At 44.7% G+C, this 21,477-nt stretch overlaps 1 protein-coding gene across 3 annotated transcripts in view; it reads left to right on the forward strand.

Annotated features, from left to right (window-relative positions):
* GLB1 (galactosidase beta 1) overlaps positions 1-21,477 on the forward strand; it is a 69,713-nt gene that overhangs the window by 37,263 nt on the left and 10,973 nt on the right. For all 3 annotated transcript variants that reach the window (XM_084620621.1, XM_084620619.1, XM_084620620.1), the window contains exons 7-14: positions 889-947; positions 1,674-1,795; positions 1,899-1,939; positions 2,531-2,643; positions 14,580-14,654; positions 17,264-17,353; positions 19,764-19,877; positions 21,008-21,139. In XM_084620621.1, the coding sequence (XP_084476747.1) occupies positions 889-947; positions 1,674-1,795; positions 1,899-1,939; positions 2,531-2,643; positions 14,580-14,654; positions 17,264-17,353; positions 19,764-19,877; positions 21,008-21,139 (746 nt within the window). The remainder of the gene's footprint in view (positions 1-888; positions 948-1,673; positions 1,796-1,898; positions 1,940-2,530; positions 2,644-14,579; positions 14,655-17,263; positions 17,354-19,763; positions 19,878-21,007; positions 21,140-21,477) is intronic.

The following is a 21,477-nucleotide window of genomic DNA, read 5'->3' on the forward strand; positions in this document are numbered from 1 at the left end:
CAGTTTGGTCTGTTTACAGTGCAAACCTACTGAAAAAATATAGCCATGCTCAGCAGTTTTTCAAGGGCTCTTAGTCCAGCCCAAATTCCAGCTCCATCAGATTATCACCGTGCATTCCTCTGAAGAAAATCTAGAGGCAGAACATAGTTAAAATGGGACACATTGCCTCAGTCTGTGGTACTGTAAGCATGCAGAATTAAGTGAGTGTCGTGCTTGTGAAAAGTGCCCCGTCCGAATAGGGGACTTGATGTAATTTATCCCTAGAAATGGCACAGTGTGGGAGGTTTCCTGGGCCTCAGTCCAACATGAGTGTAGTCCAGTTTCCAAGTGCCTTCAACCTGGGACCTCCCTTGTGAATTGTCCTTTGTAGTAAGGTATGTTTGTAGTCTCAGTCCGTTTATTAATGGAAAAAATCCACATCACACACACCTCCTACTTCCTGGAGGTCATCCATCAAATAGTAATGACTTTCAGTCACTCTTGGCTTTCAGACCAATGACTTAGAGGTGAAACTCCAAGTCTGGTTTGCCAGTTCCCTGACTTTTACACTTCCCACAAATAAATCTACTTTAAACTAAGGCCGACGTTTTCCAAAATCACGAGTGATTTTTGGGTGCCTTCGTTCTTGGTGTTCAGCTTGAGGCTCCTGAAAGGGGCATGGTTTTCAGAAAGCACTGAGCACCCACACTCAGATAACTAGGCCCCTTTCTGGTGTCTCAAGTTGGGCACCCAGAATCATTAGCCTCTTCTGAAAATTTAGGCCCAGATTTCCACCGAGGTTGTTGCTGATACAGGAGGGGAGAGGTACAGCATCCCAGCTTCTGTTCCTGAAGGCAAAGGACTGAAATAGGATGGATATTACAGCTCAGTTTTGTGTTTTATTTGCAGGTGGTAATGTCACAGCAGCATTTTTAACTCAAAGAGGCAGTGAACCCAGAGGCCCCTTGGTATGGTGTTTTTTTTTTTTAAATTTCCATATAGTCTTAATTTTATGATAGTAATGAAAACCGAGGGATTGACAGCAGCAGTACATTGTGCTTCTTGGGGTGCCTGGGTTCATGGGACATTGGAACTCTTCTTGCTTCATGGCGAGGCAGAGGTTGGGGACAGTGTGTACATGTCTGTGCCACGCTGCTGTTCTGTGATCCCTGACTGCTGTTCTGTGGAGTAATTTTTGGCCTCAGAAGATCCCAATTTGTCTTGATTTTACCCAGCCTAGGAAAGTACGTAGAAAGCAGCCAAAGCAGTAGAGTTGCTTAGACGAGTGACTCAAGTGTGTGTGGGAGTGGAAGTTAGAGGCAGAATTAATAGGGTAGGTTAAAAATCTGCATCCTGTTTTTAAGTACTATAGATTTTTACACAAGTTAATGGGATGTGAGCTGATTAGGAGCCATTTTGATGCCTTAGCCGCTCTGAGAGAAGGACTTAATCTTAGCTAAAGGGCTACCTCATCTCCTGTGGGTGGCTAGCTTTTAACATATTTCACTGTATTTATAGTAATTATTTGAAAATGATTCAAATGCACTTAGCTGATTTTTTTCTTATTGCTAGTGACATAAATTGAGTATAAAATAACTTAACCTCTAATTCTGATATTACTTCCTTTTTATATTCCTCCTTCTCCCCCGCTTTTCATGTTCTCTCCCCAACTCTCCACATTTCACCCTGGGCAGGTAAACTCTGAGTTCTACACTGGCTGGCTGGATCACTGGGGTCACCCTCATTCTGTTGTGCCAACAAATACGATAGCTAAAACTCTTGATGAAATCCTGGCACGTGGTGCTAACGTTAACATGTAAGTGCATGTTCATGAGAGGATTTGTTTTTAATGAAAAATGTGAGTAAGGTGGCAGTCAGCAAAGCCTGGTTTGAGTGGCTTTATTTGTTTTTCTTTTTAGGTACATGTTTATAGGTGGAACCAATTTTGCCTATTGGAATGGTAAGAAACAATTAGAGAAAAGTGACTTGCTTTCCAATTACAGGTGAGGCCTACACCTGTCATTTACAGTATATTACAAATTACACACACTCTAAACTTTCAGCCTTTAGGTCTGCCATGTCCTAAATCAGTTCTGTATTCATTTTCTCAAGACACACAGATAAGTATTCTAAATGCCAGTGGGGAAGGAGGATTGGGTGCCAAGGAGCCCTTGAATTAAAAAGTTCCAGAGCATATCACCTCCTGTACTTCAGCAGCATTACATCTCTGCTAATCACCACTTCATTATCCAAAGCCCTCATTCAGGAACACACTTAAGCATATGCATAAATCCATTCCAACTGAGGGTGTTTCTTAAGCATGTGCTTAACTCCAACAGACTTCAATGAAATGTAAGCAGGTGCTTAAGTTCTGTCCTGATTAGGGATGGTTTCCTGAAGGGGACCCAAGCTGAATCACTAGACTTAGAGATGCTATGAACAAAGAAATTTGTGGGTGGAAAGAAACACGTCTAAAAAACTATCCCATTGGGGAGGGGACTGGAGAAGCTCCATCAATTGTTTTTGATTTCTTAATTTTTGATTTTCACAGGGGCAAACATGCCATATTCATCACAGCCTACTAGTTATGATTATGACGCTCCACTGAGTGAAGCAGGGGACCTCACCGACAAATATTTTGCTCTGAGAGAAGTCATTGGTAGGGTGAGTGTTTGTAAAAGACATGGCTTTTAGAATGTTTCTTTAAAACCTCACTAGCTTATTGTGTGAGCTCTCCTGGTTTTGCATTGGTGTGGATTGCCTAATGCATCCTGATTTATTACTAGGTTTGGAAGGTTTAGGTTTTTTATCAGTAAATGTTGATTTCACTGAGCACACACAAACCAATGAAAAAAGATAAGAACAGAAATGTACAGATAGGCAAAGTTAGAAAAGTGCTACTTGAGGACTTATTTAGACTTTGATTTAAGGACGTTTACTTTGCATATTTTGACAGATGATGTTGACGATCTGAGATTTAGAGGTTATAAAGCTTTAACCTTTTGAATCTCAATCTCTGCTGTCTTTAAATAGTTATTGTCTGACTCTTCCAAAATGCCCCCAAGTGTGAAAAATTTAAGTAGATAAAAATGGGGGGAAAATGCTTAAAAACAAACATGGATGTTATCTGTCAAAATTATAAAAAAAAATTCTGCCAATTTATTTATTATCCACTTCAGGCACTGAAATATGCTGCTGGTTTTTGCTGCTGCTGAGTTCTTTGATTATTGTATAAAAAATCACCCAAAGTCTGCTTCCAAACTTTATGTTGTGCACTCTGGTGTTTGGGGTCTCTAAGAGTGGGAAAGCTAACTCCGATGAACAGACTTGCCCTTCATAACTTTACAAACAAGAGATGAGGCTGAGCTGCGGAATTTGAATCTGGTCTTTGAACACCCCAAAATTCAAGACTGTTCAATCCAAGTATTTGCTTTGGGCCCCTCTCTGTGTTTAAGCACAAGTCAAGTTGGGTTTATTTTTGTCTCCATTGAAAGGCTACTGTAGAACATTCTCATAACCTTCTCTATTGTTCCCAAGCTTAACTTGCCAAGTCTCATCATAGTTTGATAGCTTTATATTGCCTCCCTTAGAGTATAGTTCACCTCAGTCCTCACATCTTTGTGGCTTCCCTTGCCAATGAACTTCACAAAAAAAGTACTGCTCTTGAGTTCCTTAATTAAAGCGAGTGCCTATCTGAAATGTGAGCTTTAGTGTTTGCATGCATGTGAACCGAGGGAGATACGACTTCATGCAGAGAGCTGGTTTTGATAGCATCTGAAGTGTTGGCGTAAGCACTGCCAATTTCGGTAGGCCAGACTGGTGTATGCAACTTTTACACTGTGGTTTGTTTAGCTTTTCCCTGCATATCCAGAGCATCTAAACAAAGTCTTCCTGTCTGTGCTGTGGGTTCTAAACCAACAAGAGTCTGTCTGCTCAATCACATTTTGAGGTAAAGTTATGTTTAAAAAGCGAGTTGTCCTGTAATGAATACCTGCTTTCAAAATGATAAGATTTGTTGTAAGCTGTCAAGGTTCCTTCCCCACTCTGAACTCTAGGGCACAGATGTGGGGACCTGCATGAAAACCTCCTAAGCTTACTTTTACCACCTTAGGTTAAAACTTCCCCAAGGTACAAACTATTTTACCCTTTGCCCTTGGACTTTCGCTGCCACCACCAAACGTTTATCTGGGTTTATTTATTAGGAAAGCGTTGTTTGGAAACATCTTTCCCCCCAAAATCCTCCCAACCCTTGCACCACTTCCTGGGGAAGGTTTGGTAAAAATCCTCACCAATTTGCATAGGTGACCACAGACTCAAACCCTTGGATCTTAAGAACAATGAAAAAGCATTCAGTTTCTGAAAAGAAGGATTTTAATAGAAGTAAAAAGTAAAAAAGAATCACCTCTGTAAAATCAGGATGGTAAATACCTTACAGGGTAATCAGATTCAAAACATAGAGATTCCCTCTAGGCAAAACCTTAAGTTACAAAAAGACACACAGACAGGAATATCCATTCTATTCAGCACAACTTAATTTCTCAGCCATTTAAAGAAATCATAATCTAATGCATATCTATTTAAAGGTGTTTACCCTTCCCTTTATATTTATGACATAAGCATAACATGTAGTGAGCCCCTATAGGCTTTTTTGCGGGGGGGAGATCATTGTCTGTTTTCCTGACCTAACAGGCCTCTTTCAGTTTGCTTATAACTTTCTGCTTTTGGACTGAAACGATCCATGTTTGGTTTCTTTCCTAGTGTGAAAATTGTTTGGAGTGGATTTTATGAAAGCTTGAGCAGAACTGGTTGAGCCATTTTCAAGTACAAAGAGTGAGGAAGAATTGGAGTTATGCCATTATCTAGGGATCTAAATAATTCTTTTTTTAACAGCTCTACCAATTAAATGGTTGAAACTTGGCAGGGAGATATGTCAGATGTAGGGATTGCTTTGTCATGGTCTAGTAGACAAGCTGCTTCAGTTTGGCTTTTAAAAACAGGCTACTTGTTCTGACTGTCTCCTGGCTTTTCTGCCCCTGATTCCCTTGGTCTGTTCTGGTGCTTCTTTGCTACCATTGCTGGCCATGTCCATACTATGGTGACTATAGTGGCACAGCTACAGCACCATAGCTGTCCAGCAAAAATGTTATGCTTATAAGAAGAAGCACATGTTTTTTTCAGGGGAAAAGGCAATGCACCACGCTTATCGAAGATACAACAATTAGCATATGCATTCAATCACACACCACACACACACTCTCTCTCTCTCTCTCTACCCCCCCCCCCCCCCCCCGCCAGTCAATATTATACTTACCGGTCCAGAGTCCGGATCAGTGTAGTGGCCAGCTAGGTTGATCACGGGGAGGTAGGAGCTGGGTTCTGTCAGTCGTGACACGATGCTCTGGGGAAGTCTTGGCAGATGAACCCAAAGTTTCATGGCAAGGCCCCCTGTTCATGTTGTGATTTTTCTTCATTGGGACTAATGAGTTTTGCACCAGCATGCTGTAATCAATTGTTGTTTGACGAGTGGTTGTTTTCTTAAATTGTCCTTCTCATCCTTTATCTTGTTGTTTCATCAAGTCTCTCAGGGAGTTATCCCAGGCTGGTTTTGATCACAGCTATCCTGTCGCCATTGATAGGTGCCTGTCTCATCTTTAGAGTCATCAATCTGCCCTCCGCTGACATTTCAACAGGGGCGTGTTGCAGTCTCCTGGCGCCCTTGCATCTGTCTTCAGTTTCTCCCTATACCATCTGGCTCAGCGATGGCCTTCACACTTAACTCTCACGTTCCTCATTGACACACAAAACAGAATTAATTTACACAGAACATTTTGAACAGGAGTATCCAATTGCAGTGCAAAAGAAAACAACCACTGCATTCTTTTGCTTATTTTAAAATGCTAAACCTACAACTAAGTGGTGACCCTAAAAGGTCTGTCACTGCCTTGAAATCAGCACAACCACAGATTCTGGTTGATGCATCTCTCCCAATGACCCATTAGGCCATTCCTTTCTGCTTTCAGAAAGGATGGCTGGCAGGATATGGTCAAATCATACACCAATACATGCTACATTATTATTCTTTATCCTTCATTCTAAATTATACAAAATACTAACATAAAACCCTACTATTACATAACATAGCTGCAGACTGCATGGACGGAAGGAGTTTTTCCATCGCTGTATGAGCTCTGTCTCTTTGAGTAGCAGTAGTTCAATTGACGGAAGCATTCTTTTGTCAATATAGGTGTATCTGTACTGGGAGTTAGTTCGGTTTCAAACCCACTGAGTGCTATAGCTATGTCAACCTAACTTTTCAGAGGAGACCAGACCTTGGTCTCTTTCTGTGGCATTACTCCCGCTCTTTGAGAGACACACAGACCTTCACAGAACAACAGCCAGCGCAGCTTCTTTTGCTTACCTGTGTCTTTGTTTTGGGCAGTAAGGTGTGCCTTTGTGGCGGAGGCCGCCATTGTTTCATTCATCTGGTTCCATAAAGGAACTTAACTGTTTATTACAACTATCTTAAATGAAGGGCAGCAATTCTTCAAGTAATGTCCCTATAGGTGCTCTACTGTAGGCATATGTGCAGGTGCGTCCCCGCGGTTCTGATCAGAGACCTTTGGTAGAGGTGTCTGTTTGGCCTGCACATGCACTCCAAACTCTCCCCCGCATGCTCTGCCTCGAGGCTAATTAGTATTTTGCAGGCAAACCCCCCTCAGTTCCTTCTCAACTGCCCCTGGCTAGAGATGGCGCAATTAGCAGTCCGTTCACGGATACTTTACTTTAGAAATGCTTTCTGAGGTGGTTTTTAGTACTTTTGTTCTTTTCTTACTTTCTTTGTGTTTTTTTCTTCCCCTGTTTAAAAAAACAAACAAACTTAAAATAAGTTATTTACTTTAACACTCCCACCCCCACCCCCCCACCCCATAAGAGACCTTCCCGGTTTAAGAATTCTCTCCAGCAGGGAGGCCATTCCAGTATGGGACAGCCATTCCCCCTGTGTCTTTTGCCTTGTTGAGAGCTGCGTTCCACAGACATGTCAGCAGCTGAAGGCCAAATTCTGAAAAAAACGGAAACTGAAACTGCTCCTTATGGAGGGAGCTCTTCATCCTGCGACTGACCCGCGGCCTGTCTCTCTCAGGTGATGTGAGTGATCTGTGCAACCTTCCACTTCCAAGGACGGTGAACCAAGGAAGAAATCCTCAGATTCCCTATGTAAGACCTCTTAAAAAGAAAGCTTCGAGCCCCCAGAGAGAGAGCCCTGAACCAGCCAGAGGAGATCCCTGGCACGTTCAGTCTCCTTGATACTGAAGGTGTCTAAGCACGGTACCCACAGATTGTGTGGGCCTTCTCCTACGGATGCCGCTGGTAAGCCTAAAGAACCTATGGGCACAGGCACTGAAGCACTGGTACTGCAGGTCAGGAAGAGAAGCCTAGATCATACCGCCTCCGGACAGATGGCACCAGTAGGGACGCCCCCGGTACCAATGACTCCAAGACCATCATAATCGGACCATTTCGTGTGGCCAAGGTTTCTGGTCCCTTTGGTACCATCGACTCAACACCAGCAACTGGCACCAGTTACTGCTGCACTGCAGGAGTTTAGATTCTCTAAGAACCTCATGGTATCTGAGGCACCAGAGTCTCCTCTGCTTGGTACCAGGGCCCCGGCATTGGCTCCACCACTTTCCAGTGGAGATTCGGACAGTGTCCAGGAGGAGGTTCTCTCTCGTCACTCCCACTATGCTCCCTACCCCTACCTGCTGGCCCTTCCCCATCATATCCTCACTCTGGATAACCCCCATGGTATGACCAAGCATGGGGATCTGCCACCCCAGTGGCCCTACTGGGATCTGTGGGTGGCCTATAGGTATCATGCCTCCTGGGCGTCTAGTGGCACACACCAAGAGTCTGTGAGGCGTTCTCCCACAGCCACCACATCTATGGCTTCAGACCCTCCTGAGGAGATCCTGGAGGAGCAGGAGGTTGGACTAGAGGGGGATGTTAATCACATACTAACATCTCTTCCTCCCCTTCAGAAGAGACAGTTATGCTCCCTCCACTATCTATGGCAGATGATTTTAAGCTCTTCCAAGACCTTACGAAGAGGGTGGCAGATACTTTACTAATACTTCTGGAGGAGATAACAGACACTCACCATAAGCTGCTGGATATTTTACATACATCCTCCTCTTTGAGGATAGCTTTTGGACCCAGTTAAGCTTGTATGGCAACCACCAGCATCGGCCACACCAATAGGCAAAAGGGCCAATTAAAAAGTACTATGTACACCTCCTCCCCCCCACCCCCCCCGATACAGAATTTCTTTTTTCCCACCCTCCCTCTAATTCCATCGTGATATAAGCGGTTAACTCATGTGGCTGCCAACATCGTTCCAGATCCACCCCTTATGATAGGGATTGGAAGTGCCTTGTCTTATTTGGAAGGAAGGCCTGCTCTTCTGCTACTTTGCAATTCAGAATTGCAAACTACTAGGCCTTAAGGACAAAGTACGTCTATATGAATTATGCCAAATTCAGCATCTGTATTGACCATCTACCGGAGTCACAACGGGAACAATTCTGAGCCATTATCAATGTGGGGTAGGTGGTGGCCAAAACAACACTGCAGACAGCACTTTATGCAGCTGATACAGTGTCCGGTTCCATCTCAATGGCAGTTGTGATGCGGTGAGCTTCATAGTTGCATCTTTTGGGTTTCCCAAAGGAGATTCAGACAGTTGTGAAAGACCTCCCCTTCAAAGGCTCTAAGTTGTTTGCTGAGAAGACCAATGAGTCGCTCCACACTCTAAAGGACTCCAGAACCACACTTTGGTCAGTGGGGATCAATGCACCCGGACAAAAAAAGACTGTAGCCCTCAGTCTTCTCACAAACTGCGTACACCGCAGTTCCCCACCACAATGCTATTATGAACCACAGAGGAAAAAGGTCCAAGTTTCTGAGGTGCAAACCATCAAGCCCTCAATTTTCAACATTGCAGTCTTCCACCTCAAAACATCAGTTTTGACACCTTGGTCAAGGCCCTGAGAGATCACTGCCTTTGACAGCAGCTGCCACTTTCCAGGTTCTCTCGTCCTTCTGGATACGGCCTTGCTCTGTTCCGTCCCAACTGGGAATCCATCCAACAGATGGGTTTTGGAAGTAATCTCCCATGTGTATTCAATCCTCTTCAGGGATGCTTCTCATGAGAGACTGTTGTGACTGGATCACCTCCTCTGCTTAGAAGCCATAGAATCCATCCCACTGCATCTCTGAGGCAAAGGTTTTTACTCTCGATATCTCCTGATCCCCGAGAAAACTGGAGATTGGAGACCCCTACTGGATCTCAGAGCACTGAACAAATATATCAAGGCTCAAAAAGTCAAGATGTGTCACATTAGTGGTGATTATTCCATCTTTGGAACAGGGAGATTTGTTCTCGGCCCTCAAGTTTCAGGACATGTATTTCCACATATTGATCCTGCCGTCCTACAGACAATTCCTCCAATTTACTCTGGGTCAGGATCAGTACCAGCACAGAGTACTCCCTTTTGGCCTCTTGTTGGCTCCCAGAGTATTTTCCAAGGTCCTCTCCATAGTGGCAACCCACCTGCGTACTCAGGGGATCATGATCTACCCAGTCTTAGACAACTGTCTCCTTCGAAGAAACCCTACGGGCCACCCATGGAACTATGGACGTATTCACGAAACTGGGCATACGAGTCAACATCCAAAAATTGACTCTAATTCCAGTGCAATGCTTGGAATTTATAGAGGGCGATCTCGACTCACTGGAAATGAGAGTGCTCCTTCCACAGCACAGATTTCCCAGCTTGTCGGCACTTAGAGAGACAGTGCAAACTAGCCCTCAAACATCGGCCAGACATTGCCTCCAGCTTCTGGGGCACGTGGCGGGGGGCATGTTTGTAATATCTCCTGCCAGACTTCACTTGAGGTGCCTGAAGACGTGGTTCAGCTCAGTTTACAGGCCAAGCAAAGGCAGGTTAGACAAACCTCTCTCAATGTCTTTCTGGGTCAAACACTCCCTGGATTGGTGGAAAGACTCAACAGCCGTTTGCACGGGGGTCCCACTCACACAGTGCCCCTGATACTACTAGTCACGACGGAAGCGTCCCTGATAGATTGGCATGCACATCTCAACAACCTCATGACTCAGGGCAAATGGTTGCCCATGGAGGCGACTCTCCACATCAACCACCTCGAACTCAGAGCCGTCAGGAACACTTATGTTCATTTTCTTCCACTGATCAGAGGTACACGCACAAAAGTCATGACAGACAACATCGAGTGCACGTACTATATAAATTGCCAGGGAGGCACCAGATTGTCCTCCCTCTGTGCAGAAGTGCTAAAGCTCTGGAACTGGTGCATTTCCCATAATGTTCTATTATCCGTGGCCTGTCTACCGGGAGTGCAGAACGCAACAGCAGACAGTCTCAGTTGCAAGTTCTCACACGACCACAAGTGGTAAATGAACCCAGTAGTACTTCACAGCATATTCAGTCAATGAGGCACACTGACGATATACTGGTTTGCCATTTACCGGAACAAGAAATGCACACGCCACTGCTCCAGGGCTGGCCTTGGGCAGCACTCATGAGGGGACACTCTTCTTCTTCCAAGGGATGAGGGCCTTCTATACACCTTCCTCTCGTTCCTTCTGCTGCTGAAGGTCCTGTCACACATAAAAAGAGAAAAAGCAAACATCATACTGATTGCTCCCAACTGGCCAGGACTGATGTGATACCCATAGCTGTCACAGCTGGCGGCGTGTCCATCAATCCCTCTTCAACCCACTGCTTACCTCCTCTTGCAGAATGAAGGATGCACTCTCCATACCAACCTGTGGATACTCCGGCTCTAGGCTTGGCTTCTTCAGGGTTCCAACACATAGAGAGCTTCTGCTCTGAGGAGATACAGAAAGTGTTACTATACAGTAAGACATTGACTGCCCATTGTACTTACCTGCAAAAGTGGACCAGGTCTCAAGTTTGGTGCAATTCCAGGCAAATTGTCCTGGTATCTGCTACTCTCCTTGTGGTGTTAGACTACATACTCAAGATGTCAGGGTTATCTCTGAGTTCGCTCAAAGTATGCCTGGCGGCCATACTGGTTTTCCATCAACCAACAAAGGGATACTCAGTTTTCTCACACCCAGCTACAAAGAGATACCTCCAGGGCATAGCGAACCTCTTTCCTCAACCCAGACATCCCATATCAACATGGGAACTGAACTTAGCTTTAAAGAGCCTGACTAGACCGCCCTTTGATCCTGTGGCCACTTGTTCGCTTACACACCTGGAAGACAGCATTGCTGGTCACCATCACCTCAGGGAGGAGAAATGGGGGAGATAGCAGCACTGATGGCGCACCCCCGTTTACAGGTTTCTTTCATGACAAGGTTACACTCAGGCTGCACACAAAGTTCATACTCAAGGCAACCTCATCTTTTCACATGAACCGCCCGATTCACCTCCCAACCTTTTACCCTAAACCTCACTGCAATAGCAGAGAGTCCATACGTCACACTCTGGATGTTAGGAGAGCCCTGGCCTTCTACTGGGACAGGATGAATGCTTTTAGGAAATCTAAACTCTTCCTTTCCATTCCCGATAGGTCTAAAGGCACAGCAATATCGGCGCAAAGACTCTCCAAATGGGTCTCGAACTGTATCAAACACTGCTATGAGGTTTGCAGTGTAGTACCTCCATCTGGAATCCCCACACACGTCACGAGGTCACCTTCCTCCTCGGTCACCTTCCTCAAGAATGTCCCTATCTTGGAAATCGGCAGAGCAGCCACCTGGGCATCCATGCATACCACTGCAGAACACTACATGATTACTGGGGACTCTGCTGCCAATGCTAGCTACAGCTATGCGGTATTACTATCCATAACAGACTTGATTCCGAAGCCCCAACCTCCCATCTGGGATACTTCTCGGGAGTCACTTCTAGGGACACTACTCAAAGAAGAAGAAGGAGAGGAAGCTATTCACCCTGTGCAGTAACGATGGTTCTTTGAGATGTGTGTCCCTATGGGTGCTCCACAACCCACCTTCCTCCCCTCTACTTTGAAGCTCTGAACAGAAGGAACTGAGGGTGGTTTGCCCACTCAACACTAATTAGCCTCGAGGCAGAGCAGGGCGGGGTGTGTCGGGGGGAAGCGTATGTGTGGACCAAACAGACATTGCTACACAAATCTCTGATCAGAAGCGCAGGGACACACACCTATGGTGAAGCACCGATAGGGGGACACATCTCGAAGAACCATCGTTACTGCACAAAATGAGTAACTTCCTCTTATGCCCACCCTATACCAACTAGGGTGCCTGGTGTCTGGTTTTCAACAGGAACGCCCAGTCGAAAAGGGACCCTGGCGGTTCCGGTCAGCACTGCTGACCGGGCTGTTTAAAAGTCTGCTCGGTGGCACAGCAGGGCTAAGGCAGGCTCCCTGCAGCTCCCAGAAGCTGCGGCATGTCCCCTCTCTAGCGCCTAGGGGCAGGGGCTGCCTGAGGTAAGCGCTGCCCAGAGCCTGCACTCCTGACCCCCCCACATCCGAACTCCCTGCCCCAGCCCTGATCACCCTCCCGTCCTCTGAACCTCTCGATCCCAGCCAAGAGCACCCTCCTTTACCCCAAACCCCTCATCCCCAGCCCTACCCCCAGCCACAGCCCTCATTCCCCCCGCCACCCCTGCCCCAACCCGGAGCACCCTCCTACACCCCAAACCTCTCATCCCCAGACCCACCCCAGAGCCCGCAGCCCCAGCCACAGCCCTCATTCCCCCCTGCCACCCCTGCCCGAACCCGGAGCACCCTCCTACACCCCAAACCTCTCATCCCCAGCCCCACCCCAGAGCCTGCACCCCCAGCCACAGTCCTCACCCCCAGCCCCAGAGCACCTTCTCGCACTCTGAACCCTTCAGCCCCAGCCTGGAACCCCCTCCTGCACCCCAAATCCCTCATCCCCAGCCCCTCACCAGAGCCTGCACCCCCAGCTAGAGCCCTGATCCCCCTCCCCCGCACTCCAACCCTCTGCCCCAGCCTGGAGCCCCCTCCCGCACCCTGAACCCCTCATTTCTGCCTCACTGCCTCACCCCGGAACCCCTATGCCCAGCCCAAAGTCTGTACCCCCTCCCACACTGCAACCCCCTGCCTCAGCCCAGAGCCCCCTCCCGTACTCTGAACCCCTCGGCTCCACCCTTCAGCCCAAAGCTACTTCCTGCACCCCCAGCCGGAGCCCTCACCCCCCATGCATCCCAACCCACTTTAGACCTCAACCCAGAGCCCCCTCCCATACCCTGAACTCCCCATTTCTGGCCCCACCCCAGAGCCCGCACCCCCAGCTGGAGCTCTCACCACCTCTCGCACGCCAACTCCCTGAGCCAGCCCGGTGAAAATGAGCAAGTGAGCGTGGGAAGAGCAAGCGACAGAGGAAGGGGAGATGGAGTGAGCGGGGGCGGGGCCTCAGAGAAGGTGCAGGGTCTCGGAGAAGGGGTGGGGGAGGGGGGTGTTCAGTTGTGTGTGTGTGTGTGTAGAAAGTTGGCAACACTAATACCAACATTTTGTGCATGTGCAATTATTGTGTTTTTCAAATTCCATGAGCTATTTTAGTATCTCCCAACAGTCTATTAGTATTGTGCATGCAGAAGTAGGTGATATGAATGAATTTTTACCTCCACAAGTGCATAAGAGATGAGGCAGAGCTTTGAGCATGCATCTTGTGCAAGACATAACAGCCTGGTGCTGAATAGCAAATAGGTTCACAAGATGGAATTTTTTATTTAAAAGAAAACAACAAACCTAGGAAACTTAAAAAAAAAAAAAAAGGTATTAAGAAATTTAAAGATGCAAAACTAAGGACTCCAAAGTGAGGAAATGGTTAAGGCTGTGCAGGCAATCGTAATGAGGCCCCCTCGTGCACATGTAAGTATGCATCTCTTCTTCTGGAGTTCTGCCTCTTCAGTGCACAAGACAGGATCTTGTTCAATGAACAAGGCAGGGATACAAAGTGAATGAAACGGGTTCTGCAGAGCTCTGCCTTATTTTTGAACAAAGTCTGTTTGCAGTTGCCACTGTGCTTGTCTGGAGTAAATAAGAACTTGTCTGGTGGCACTGAGAGTGGATTTTGGCCTTTAGTGGACAGAAGGCGTGATGTGTATTGGATGAGGCAGAGACTTATAGAGACTCTGGCAGGCCCAGGCTAGGTATCATAATGTACAAAAACCTGCTCGGAAGACTAGATGGTTTCGCAAACTGGGAATGATTTACATGAGATTTGAAGAGAGGCTGTCTCAGACAACTATTTGTCTATTTATCTAGGTTCTTATGAAGGCTCCCATTTCTGAGTTACTGTTGAAATCATGTGTAGTATGTAACTAAATCAGGTGGATTTTAACACTTCTGTTTTAAGATCTACTGCAAATGCATTCCTACAGCTCTATGAAAAATTTTACTTTTGACCAAATCTGTCTTTAGTTTGCTGTCTTTATTCCCCTTAAGTTACAAAATGTTAGATGAGAATTTGGTTACAATGTGTTTCAGATTCAAGTTTCATGTGGTCTCTTTTATTTTACTAGTATAAGCACTTACCTGAGGGCCCTATCCCGCCAACAACACCCAAATATGCATATGGGCAAGTGGCAATGGAGAAGGTAAATGTTCATTTGTTACCCTGTAGGTGTATCTGTGCATGCATACTTTTTTCTTCGTAAGGAACATTTCTATGAAGTTGGAATGTCCATCTACGGGCACTATATAAAGGAGCAGGGAGGAGAGAATAGAAACTCATAGATAAAAGGCTTCTTAACCCTCTTGAGGAGAGGAGGATATAGGGCATGAGACTAGGAGAAAGGCTTTCTGACTTCTCTTCCTGGCTCAGCCATTTTCTTGCTGTCTGACTTTGAGTAAATCAGTGAACCTCTGCCTCTGTTTCCCCTTCTGTAAAATGGGAGGATGATAATTTTGTTAACCTGTTTGAGATCTGCAGATGAAAAGCGCTACGGAAGTGCTAAGCCATAGGACTAACACTGCTTTGCCAAAATTAGCTGTGTTAAAATCGGGTTTATTCAGTTTGACAAGCATTTTGACTAATAAAATGCAATATTTATAATATACACTGTGCTGTGTGTTAAGTCTCACTAAAATGAGTGATATTTGTATAGCTGTAGTTATCCAGCCTTTGGATAACTCAAAGTTTGGGTAAGCCCTTGGGGTTTATTTCACAGCCTGCTGAAGAGAAAAGTTTAAGGAGAGGCTGCTTTAGCTGCTGGTGGATTGAAAAGAAAGAGAAGGATGGGAAGAGAGGAGGTGCTGTGTGTTGCAAATAAATACTCTATATGCCATAACAGACATTTTTTTTGTTTGGGGGAGTTGGTAAGTTGGATGTAGTAATTCGTAAGTTTGGATGGGGCTCTGTAATTCTTTAGTTTTGGCCAGACAGCATTTTTGATTGATAAGCCTGATCCATTTGGCTATGGCATATGAAGTGTTGCAACATTCAGTACTGATAACAGATAATACAGCACAGCCTGTCTTAAGTCATCCAGCTCAAGTGGTCTGCAGAAGTGAAATTTTTCACAGAAATGACTATCCAGTGAAGGTGAAGCAGAACTGCCCCATCTGTCTAAGCATACTTTAGGGTGGTCCCAGAAGACAAGAGGCTGCCTTATAAGGTTTCTCTGAGCTAGTATATATTCAATAGTGAGTAATATTACACATAGCTATGTGTACATCGTGGCGGGCCGGAGAAGCCCCAGCACCAGCCTCGCCGGCCGGAGCAGCCCCATGACCTGCTGGCTGGCCGGCCAACGCCATGGTGATGTGCATGCCATAGAACTGGTAAATTATAAAATTTTATTGTATGAATAACCCACTTATATCCAGACTACTGTCTTTGAGTAGTCACTCTATTTTTATGTACAAAATAGGCCCAATGGCCTGTGATGGGATGTTAGATGGGGTGGGATCTGAGTTACCCAGGAAAGAATTTTCTGTAGTATCTGGCTGGTGAATCTTGCCCATATGCTCAGGGTTTAGCTGCTCGCCATATTTGGGGTCAGGAAGGAATTTTCCTCCAGGGCAGATTGGAAGAGGCCCTGGAGGTTTTTCACCTTCCTCTGTAGCATGGGGCACGGGTCACTTGCTGGAGGATTCTCTGCTCTTGAAGTCTTTAAACTACGATTTGAGGACTTCAGTAGCACAGATATAGGTGTGAGGTTTTTTGCAGGAGTGGTGGGTGAAATTCTGTGGCCTGCGTTGTGCAGATGGTCAGACTAGATGATCATAATGGTCCCTTCTGACCTAAATATCTATGAATCTATGAAAATCAGTGCTCGCACGTGAATAGATGGTTCAGGTTATCCTATGGCACGTGTAGGAACGTGCATACATAATGTTGATGTTTGTTTTTAATGTTGCATTCTCATCTTTGAATGTGCCTGTGCAAAAGCTTGCTCTTTTCTTATTTTGAAACACCCAGCATTTCATTGTTGTCTTTTTACTGTGAATTTGTATAAAATATATATCAAATTCTACAACATTTGAAGTGCTCTTTTTTGTAGTGGCTTTTCTGCAGCACTACTTGAAAGCAAATACTGACTTTTTGGAAAATATTTGGAATCACCAATGTACAATTTACACTGGGCCCGTGGAGACACTTGTGTAAAATAGACTAAAATTCTGATGCTCTTATTCAAAAAATCCCAAAACACTTGAACCTTTGAGCCTATAGAGGGTATTATGCATATTGTGTGCCTCCTGACTAATACATAGAATCCACAGCAAATGTTGAGAGAGAAACATAGTCTGAAAGAGAGCTCTTATCTCAAAAAGAGATCAGAGGGCACCATAGGTATGTTAACCTGCAGTATAGTTGTGCCTATTGGACCGATTCAGAAAGGTACTTAAGCACATGTTTAACTTTAAACTTGTGCATTGTCTTAATAAAGTCAGTAGACTGATTGCATGCTTAAATTTCAACTTGTGCCTAAACATCTTGCTGAATTGGGGCCTTACTGCTTCAAAAATAAATGTGGGTTCAGTTATTTTAAAAGTCCTCTTAGATGATACTTGACAGAGCCAAATTCTGCTCCGAGCTACCTCAGATAATAAATTTGGAGTAATTCATTGGAAGTCAATAGTTACATCAGATTTACAACAGTGTAACTGAGAGCAGAATTTGGACCATATTGTTGTCTTATTTAGCTACTAATTAAATATTGAATTTTATGACCAGTCTAAATCTGCTTTTCCTGCATTGCAGCTAGGCACAGTAGCAGAGCTTCTTGATGACCTGTCACCCTCTGGGCCAATAAGAAGCACTTACCCCTTATCCTTTGTTCAGCTGCAGCAGGTAAGACTTAGAATCATAGGCTATCAGGATTGGAAGGGACCTCAGGAGGTCATCTAGTCCAACCCCCTGCTCAAAGCAGGACCAGTCCCCAATTTTTGCCCCAGATCCCTAAATGGCCCCCTCAAGGATTGAACTCACAACCCTGGGTTTAGCAGGTCAATGCTCAAACCACTGAGCTATCCCTCCCACAATAACTCCTCATGTAACTACTAAGTGATCATTTTCCAAATCTTATTACATGAAATTTAGCCTTGATATCACTGCATTGGGGTGAAAGGTCTTAAACCAAGTCTGAACGTGGTCCTTTAAATCTTGCAGTGTTGTACTTCTTACAATAGTTGTTCCCAAGTTCCTTGGGTTGGAGACCCCTCCGCATTTGTGACGCCATCTGTTCCTGCGGCCACCATATTTTTGGCTTCACTGCTGAATCTCACTCGGGGTTTTTTGGCTCATTTTCTCTCTCCCTCTTTCTGTATTTTTGTTATCTCTACTTTCCATTTTTTATTCATCCTCACTATCTTCCTCCATTTCTCTTGCTCTTTCTCCCCCTTTATAGTCTCTCTGTGAAGCACTCGGTTTCAAAGATCCCTTCCACCTTGTTCCTCCCTGTTTTCTAGATTTTCCCCACTCTTCCTCTCTGTCTGTTCTTTCTTTCTCTCTGATGTATAGTTGATGCATCAAAACATCTGCCAGGGACAATTTTCTTGATAAACAGGGCAGGAGATCTGTGGGGGCGGATGGGAGGAGGGTCACAAGGTTAATGTTTTGTGGGTATCTTATTCATTTTTACTTCCTTTCCTCTTCAGAATGTAGGTAGAAAAAATTCTGAGAGTAGTCACCCAGAACTCATCAGAGTGCACTCATCCCATTCACCAGGGGGCCTCTACACCACTGGCTGATTTAGAAAAATACCCCTTGAAAAAGCATCTTGCTCCAATCTTCCTCTTCTTGCCATGGCTTCCTCCTCCTCCTCTCCCCACATCTTTTGCCCCTTCTCCCCGACTTCTTTTCTGTTCCCCTCCTGGCTGCTCAGTGGCCCCACCTTTCCGCTGCATGCGTCTGGCTCCCAGATCACCCCTTCTGCTGAGCTATGTACAGATTAGGAGCCAGTTACCTGCAGCTGAAAGAAGCAACCACTAGGAAACGTGTGGTGGGCGGGACTGTTGAGCAGCTACCTGCCCCATAGTCCCAGGACACTGGATGGGATGGGTTCAAAACCCAATTCTGAACGTTAGCTGGGCTGGGTTCAAAACCCAGATCTGCCCTGGCCAAGCTACAACTACTGGCCAGTAAGCTGGATGTCTTTCCTTCTCTGCCTCTACCTGCACATACCAGAGGGATCCAGCCAGGAGAGAGAGGCTCAGGAGCTGTCCTGCTACTTGTGTGCTTATGTGGGAGCAGAGAGCAGGCACTCTAGTCAGCTGCTGAAAGACCCTATGAAAAGAAACCAGGCAGGCGGTTTAAAAGGAGCCCCTGACCAATCAGCTCCCTGGTTTCAGCATCCCCGCTCATGGGGTGATGTTTCAAATAGTTCACCCTCCATGCATTGCTTCTCTTCTCCACACTCTGCTGGACTTTACAGCTGTTACACCCTGTCACCTGCCTTGGTCTCATGGGAACCTCAGAGACACGTCAGGAAAAGGGGCGGCCCAGAATGGTCACAGCCTCCTCTGTTTTGTTTTTTCCTGCCATCTGTGCTGCTGGTTGAATGCATTGGTGGTCACATGTGGCTGGCTCGAACTGCCATGCTCCCACCTCTTCTTGCCCCAGAGGCTGGGAACCAAGTTAAAATCCAATTCATGTCAGACAGTGGTGTTATGTTAATGCTACTGGGGAAAAACCGAATGGTTTCAATGTGTTTGTTTCATTTCTTACAGGAACAAATCCAGCAGCTCTGATTTTATTGTCCCCTGATGGCAATATGTCACATGAGAATATTCCTAATTGTTCCAGTAACATAGCAGCTGGTTCTCCTATACAGGCAGTACCGGCATCAGTTTTTGGCTATAGGGTGCAGTTTTTTAGCTTGTTATCTAAGCTTCAGTTGCAACGTTTTTTCCAGTTGTCATTTTTATCAATTTTCAGTGAACTAATCAATGGATTCAGTTCATGACCCTTTACTCTTATTGAGGTGCAGAGGAGGAGAAATCTTAACTGAGATCTTCATCTTTAAGGTCATGTAAAGATATGTAGGAAACTTTACGAAATTTACATTGAGTATTAAAAATTGAAATCACTTGACAAGGTATTAACTAGGACATCTGAAACCTTTTGTGATTATCGCTCCAGACAGGGTATGAAAATTGAAATTACTCTTCCAGTGTGTAGGCCGAAATTCTGGTTATTGGTTTCCATTGTGTGACCTCAAGTGTAGCCTCAATGACTTGGTTCTCTGATTTTTTTCTTCCAGTATTTTGGGTTTGTGCTGTACAAGACTACCCTGCCAAAAAATTGTAGTGAGCCAACACCACTCTTTTCACCTTTAAACGGAGTCCACGACCGTGCTTATGTCTCTGTAGATGGGGTAAATATTGACCTTACAACTACCGATATCCATGTCTGTCACTTGCCTTCTTTGGGTAACTATGATTAATAATTGTATTGTGTACTTTGTGGCTTTTTTCCCCATGTACACAAATACAGTTTAGTTTATTTAATTTAATATGAAATGTAAAGAGAAAGAAAGGGATCATACAGTTGGTACATTCTACACTTTAGTAAAGTTTTTAAAACATTCAAATCTGTGCACACCATTTCTATGGTCTACTTGAAAGTCTTATAATTCGTATCAAGACAATTGAAAATTGGTCTAGGGTCTTCATACAAGTAGAAAAAAAAATCTGTAAGCTGGGTTTGCTTACTACTGGTTTGATACAAATTAGAAGTTGACTGTATTTGATCAGCTCCTGCAGGTTGTTTCAATTGATTATTGCAGGAAACTTGAGTCTACATCTTTGCTTGTGACATTGGGTTATTGACCACAAATTTAAATTTTTTTTTTACAGGATGTAGATTCCTCCCCCGCTTTCCTTCTTGAACTGTGTACAGCACAGCTTCGTTCCTGCTCAATAAGGAGAAAAATCAATTTATGGACTGTCAAAGCGCAGCTTTCATTCTTTATTCCGGCATATTGCTTTAATGAACTTTGTTTTCTATATAATACATCAAGGATGTATTGTATAGTAAGCAGTAGAGTCTCTATTGGCAAAACCAAATTATTGTTTGGTTTTCTATTCAGAATCTTAGTGTTTTTACAAAAAAAATGCATCAGAGCTTAATCTGAGAATGAGTCATATTTCACCTATAAAGCGTGCAAACTGTTTTCAGTCATCTGAACAGACCTTGACAACTTGAGTTTTTTAGGAATGAGAAGCCTTGCAGAGCTTTGAAATTTAAAAACCAATAGAATTAGTGAACGAAGTGTACCACACTTTTGAGGAAACTGATAATTTTCCATTATTTGAATAACTGAAACACTACTTAGCTGAATATCTTACTGATCAACTTAAATGATAGTTGAAGGGGTTGAGGTGAGCAGGGCAGCAGGGGGATATTTTCCTCTGTATAAGCCAGTAAGTCTCAAAAATGAGTAATCCAGTTTTGTCCTCTGTTTGAGCCTTACATTATTTTCTCCTTTTGGTGTTATGCTTACAGGTTCCTCAGGGAGTCCTTGAACGAGGCAAATCATACATGATAAATATAACCGGGAAGGCTGGAGCAAATCTGGATGTGTTGGTAGAAAACATGGGTCGAGTAAACTATGGTAGATACAACAATGACTTTAAGGTAAATTTAGTCACTAATGATTAGACAATGGAACTTGTCAAAGCACACCAGAGATCAGCTTTTCTTCTATTGGTAAAAGAAAATCTTAATGCAATAGTAAGAGCAAAGGGTTCGGGAATATGCTGGTGCAACTCTACCTAACTCAAAATACAACTAATACTTTTCTTATGAGTCCTGCTCTCATTGAGGTCAAAGTGGCATTAAAAGCAGACAGACACCCTTTAACTTTTGGTGGTTTTATATCACCCACAGGTCTCTCAAGAGGTGTTGAGTCTTCTAATGTATCATCTAAGGATGCATGAACCAGTTCAAATGAATTAAAAACAGCTGAAACATCA

The sequence above is a fragment of the Lepidochelys olivacea genome (genome assembly GCF_965140295.1).
Source record: "Lepidochelys olivacea isolate rLepOli2 genome assembly, chromosome: 2".
Classification (NCBI taxonomy): Eukaryota; Metazoa; Chordata; order Testudines; family Cheloniidae; genus Lepidochelys; species Lepidochelys olivacea.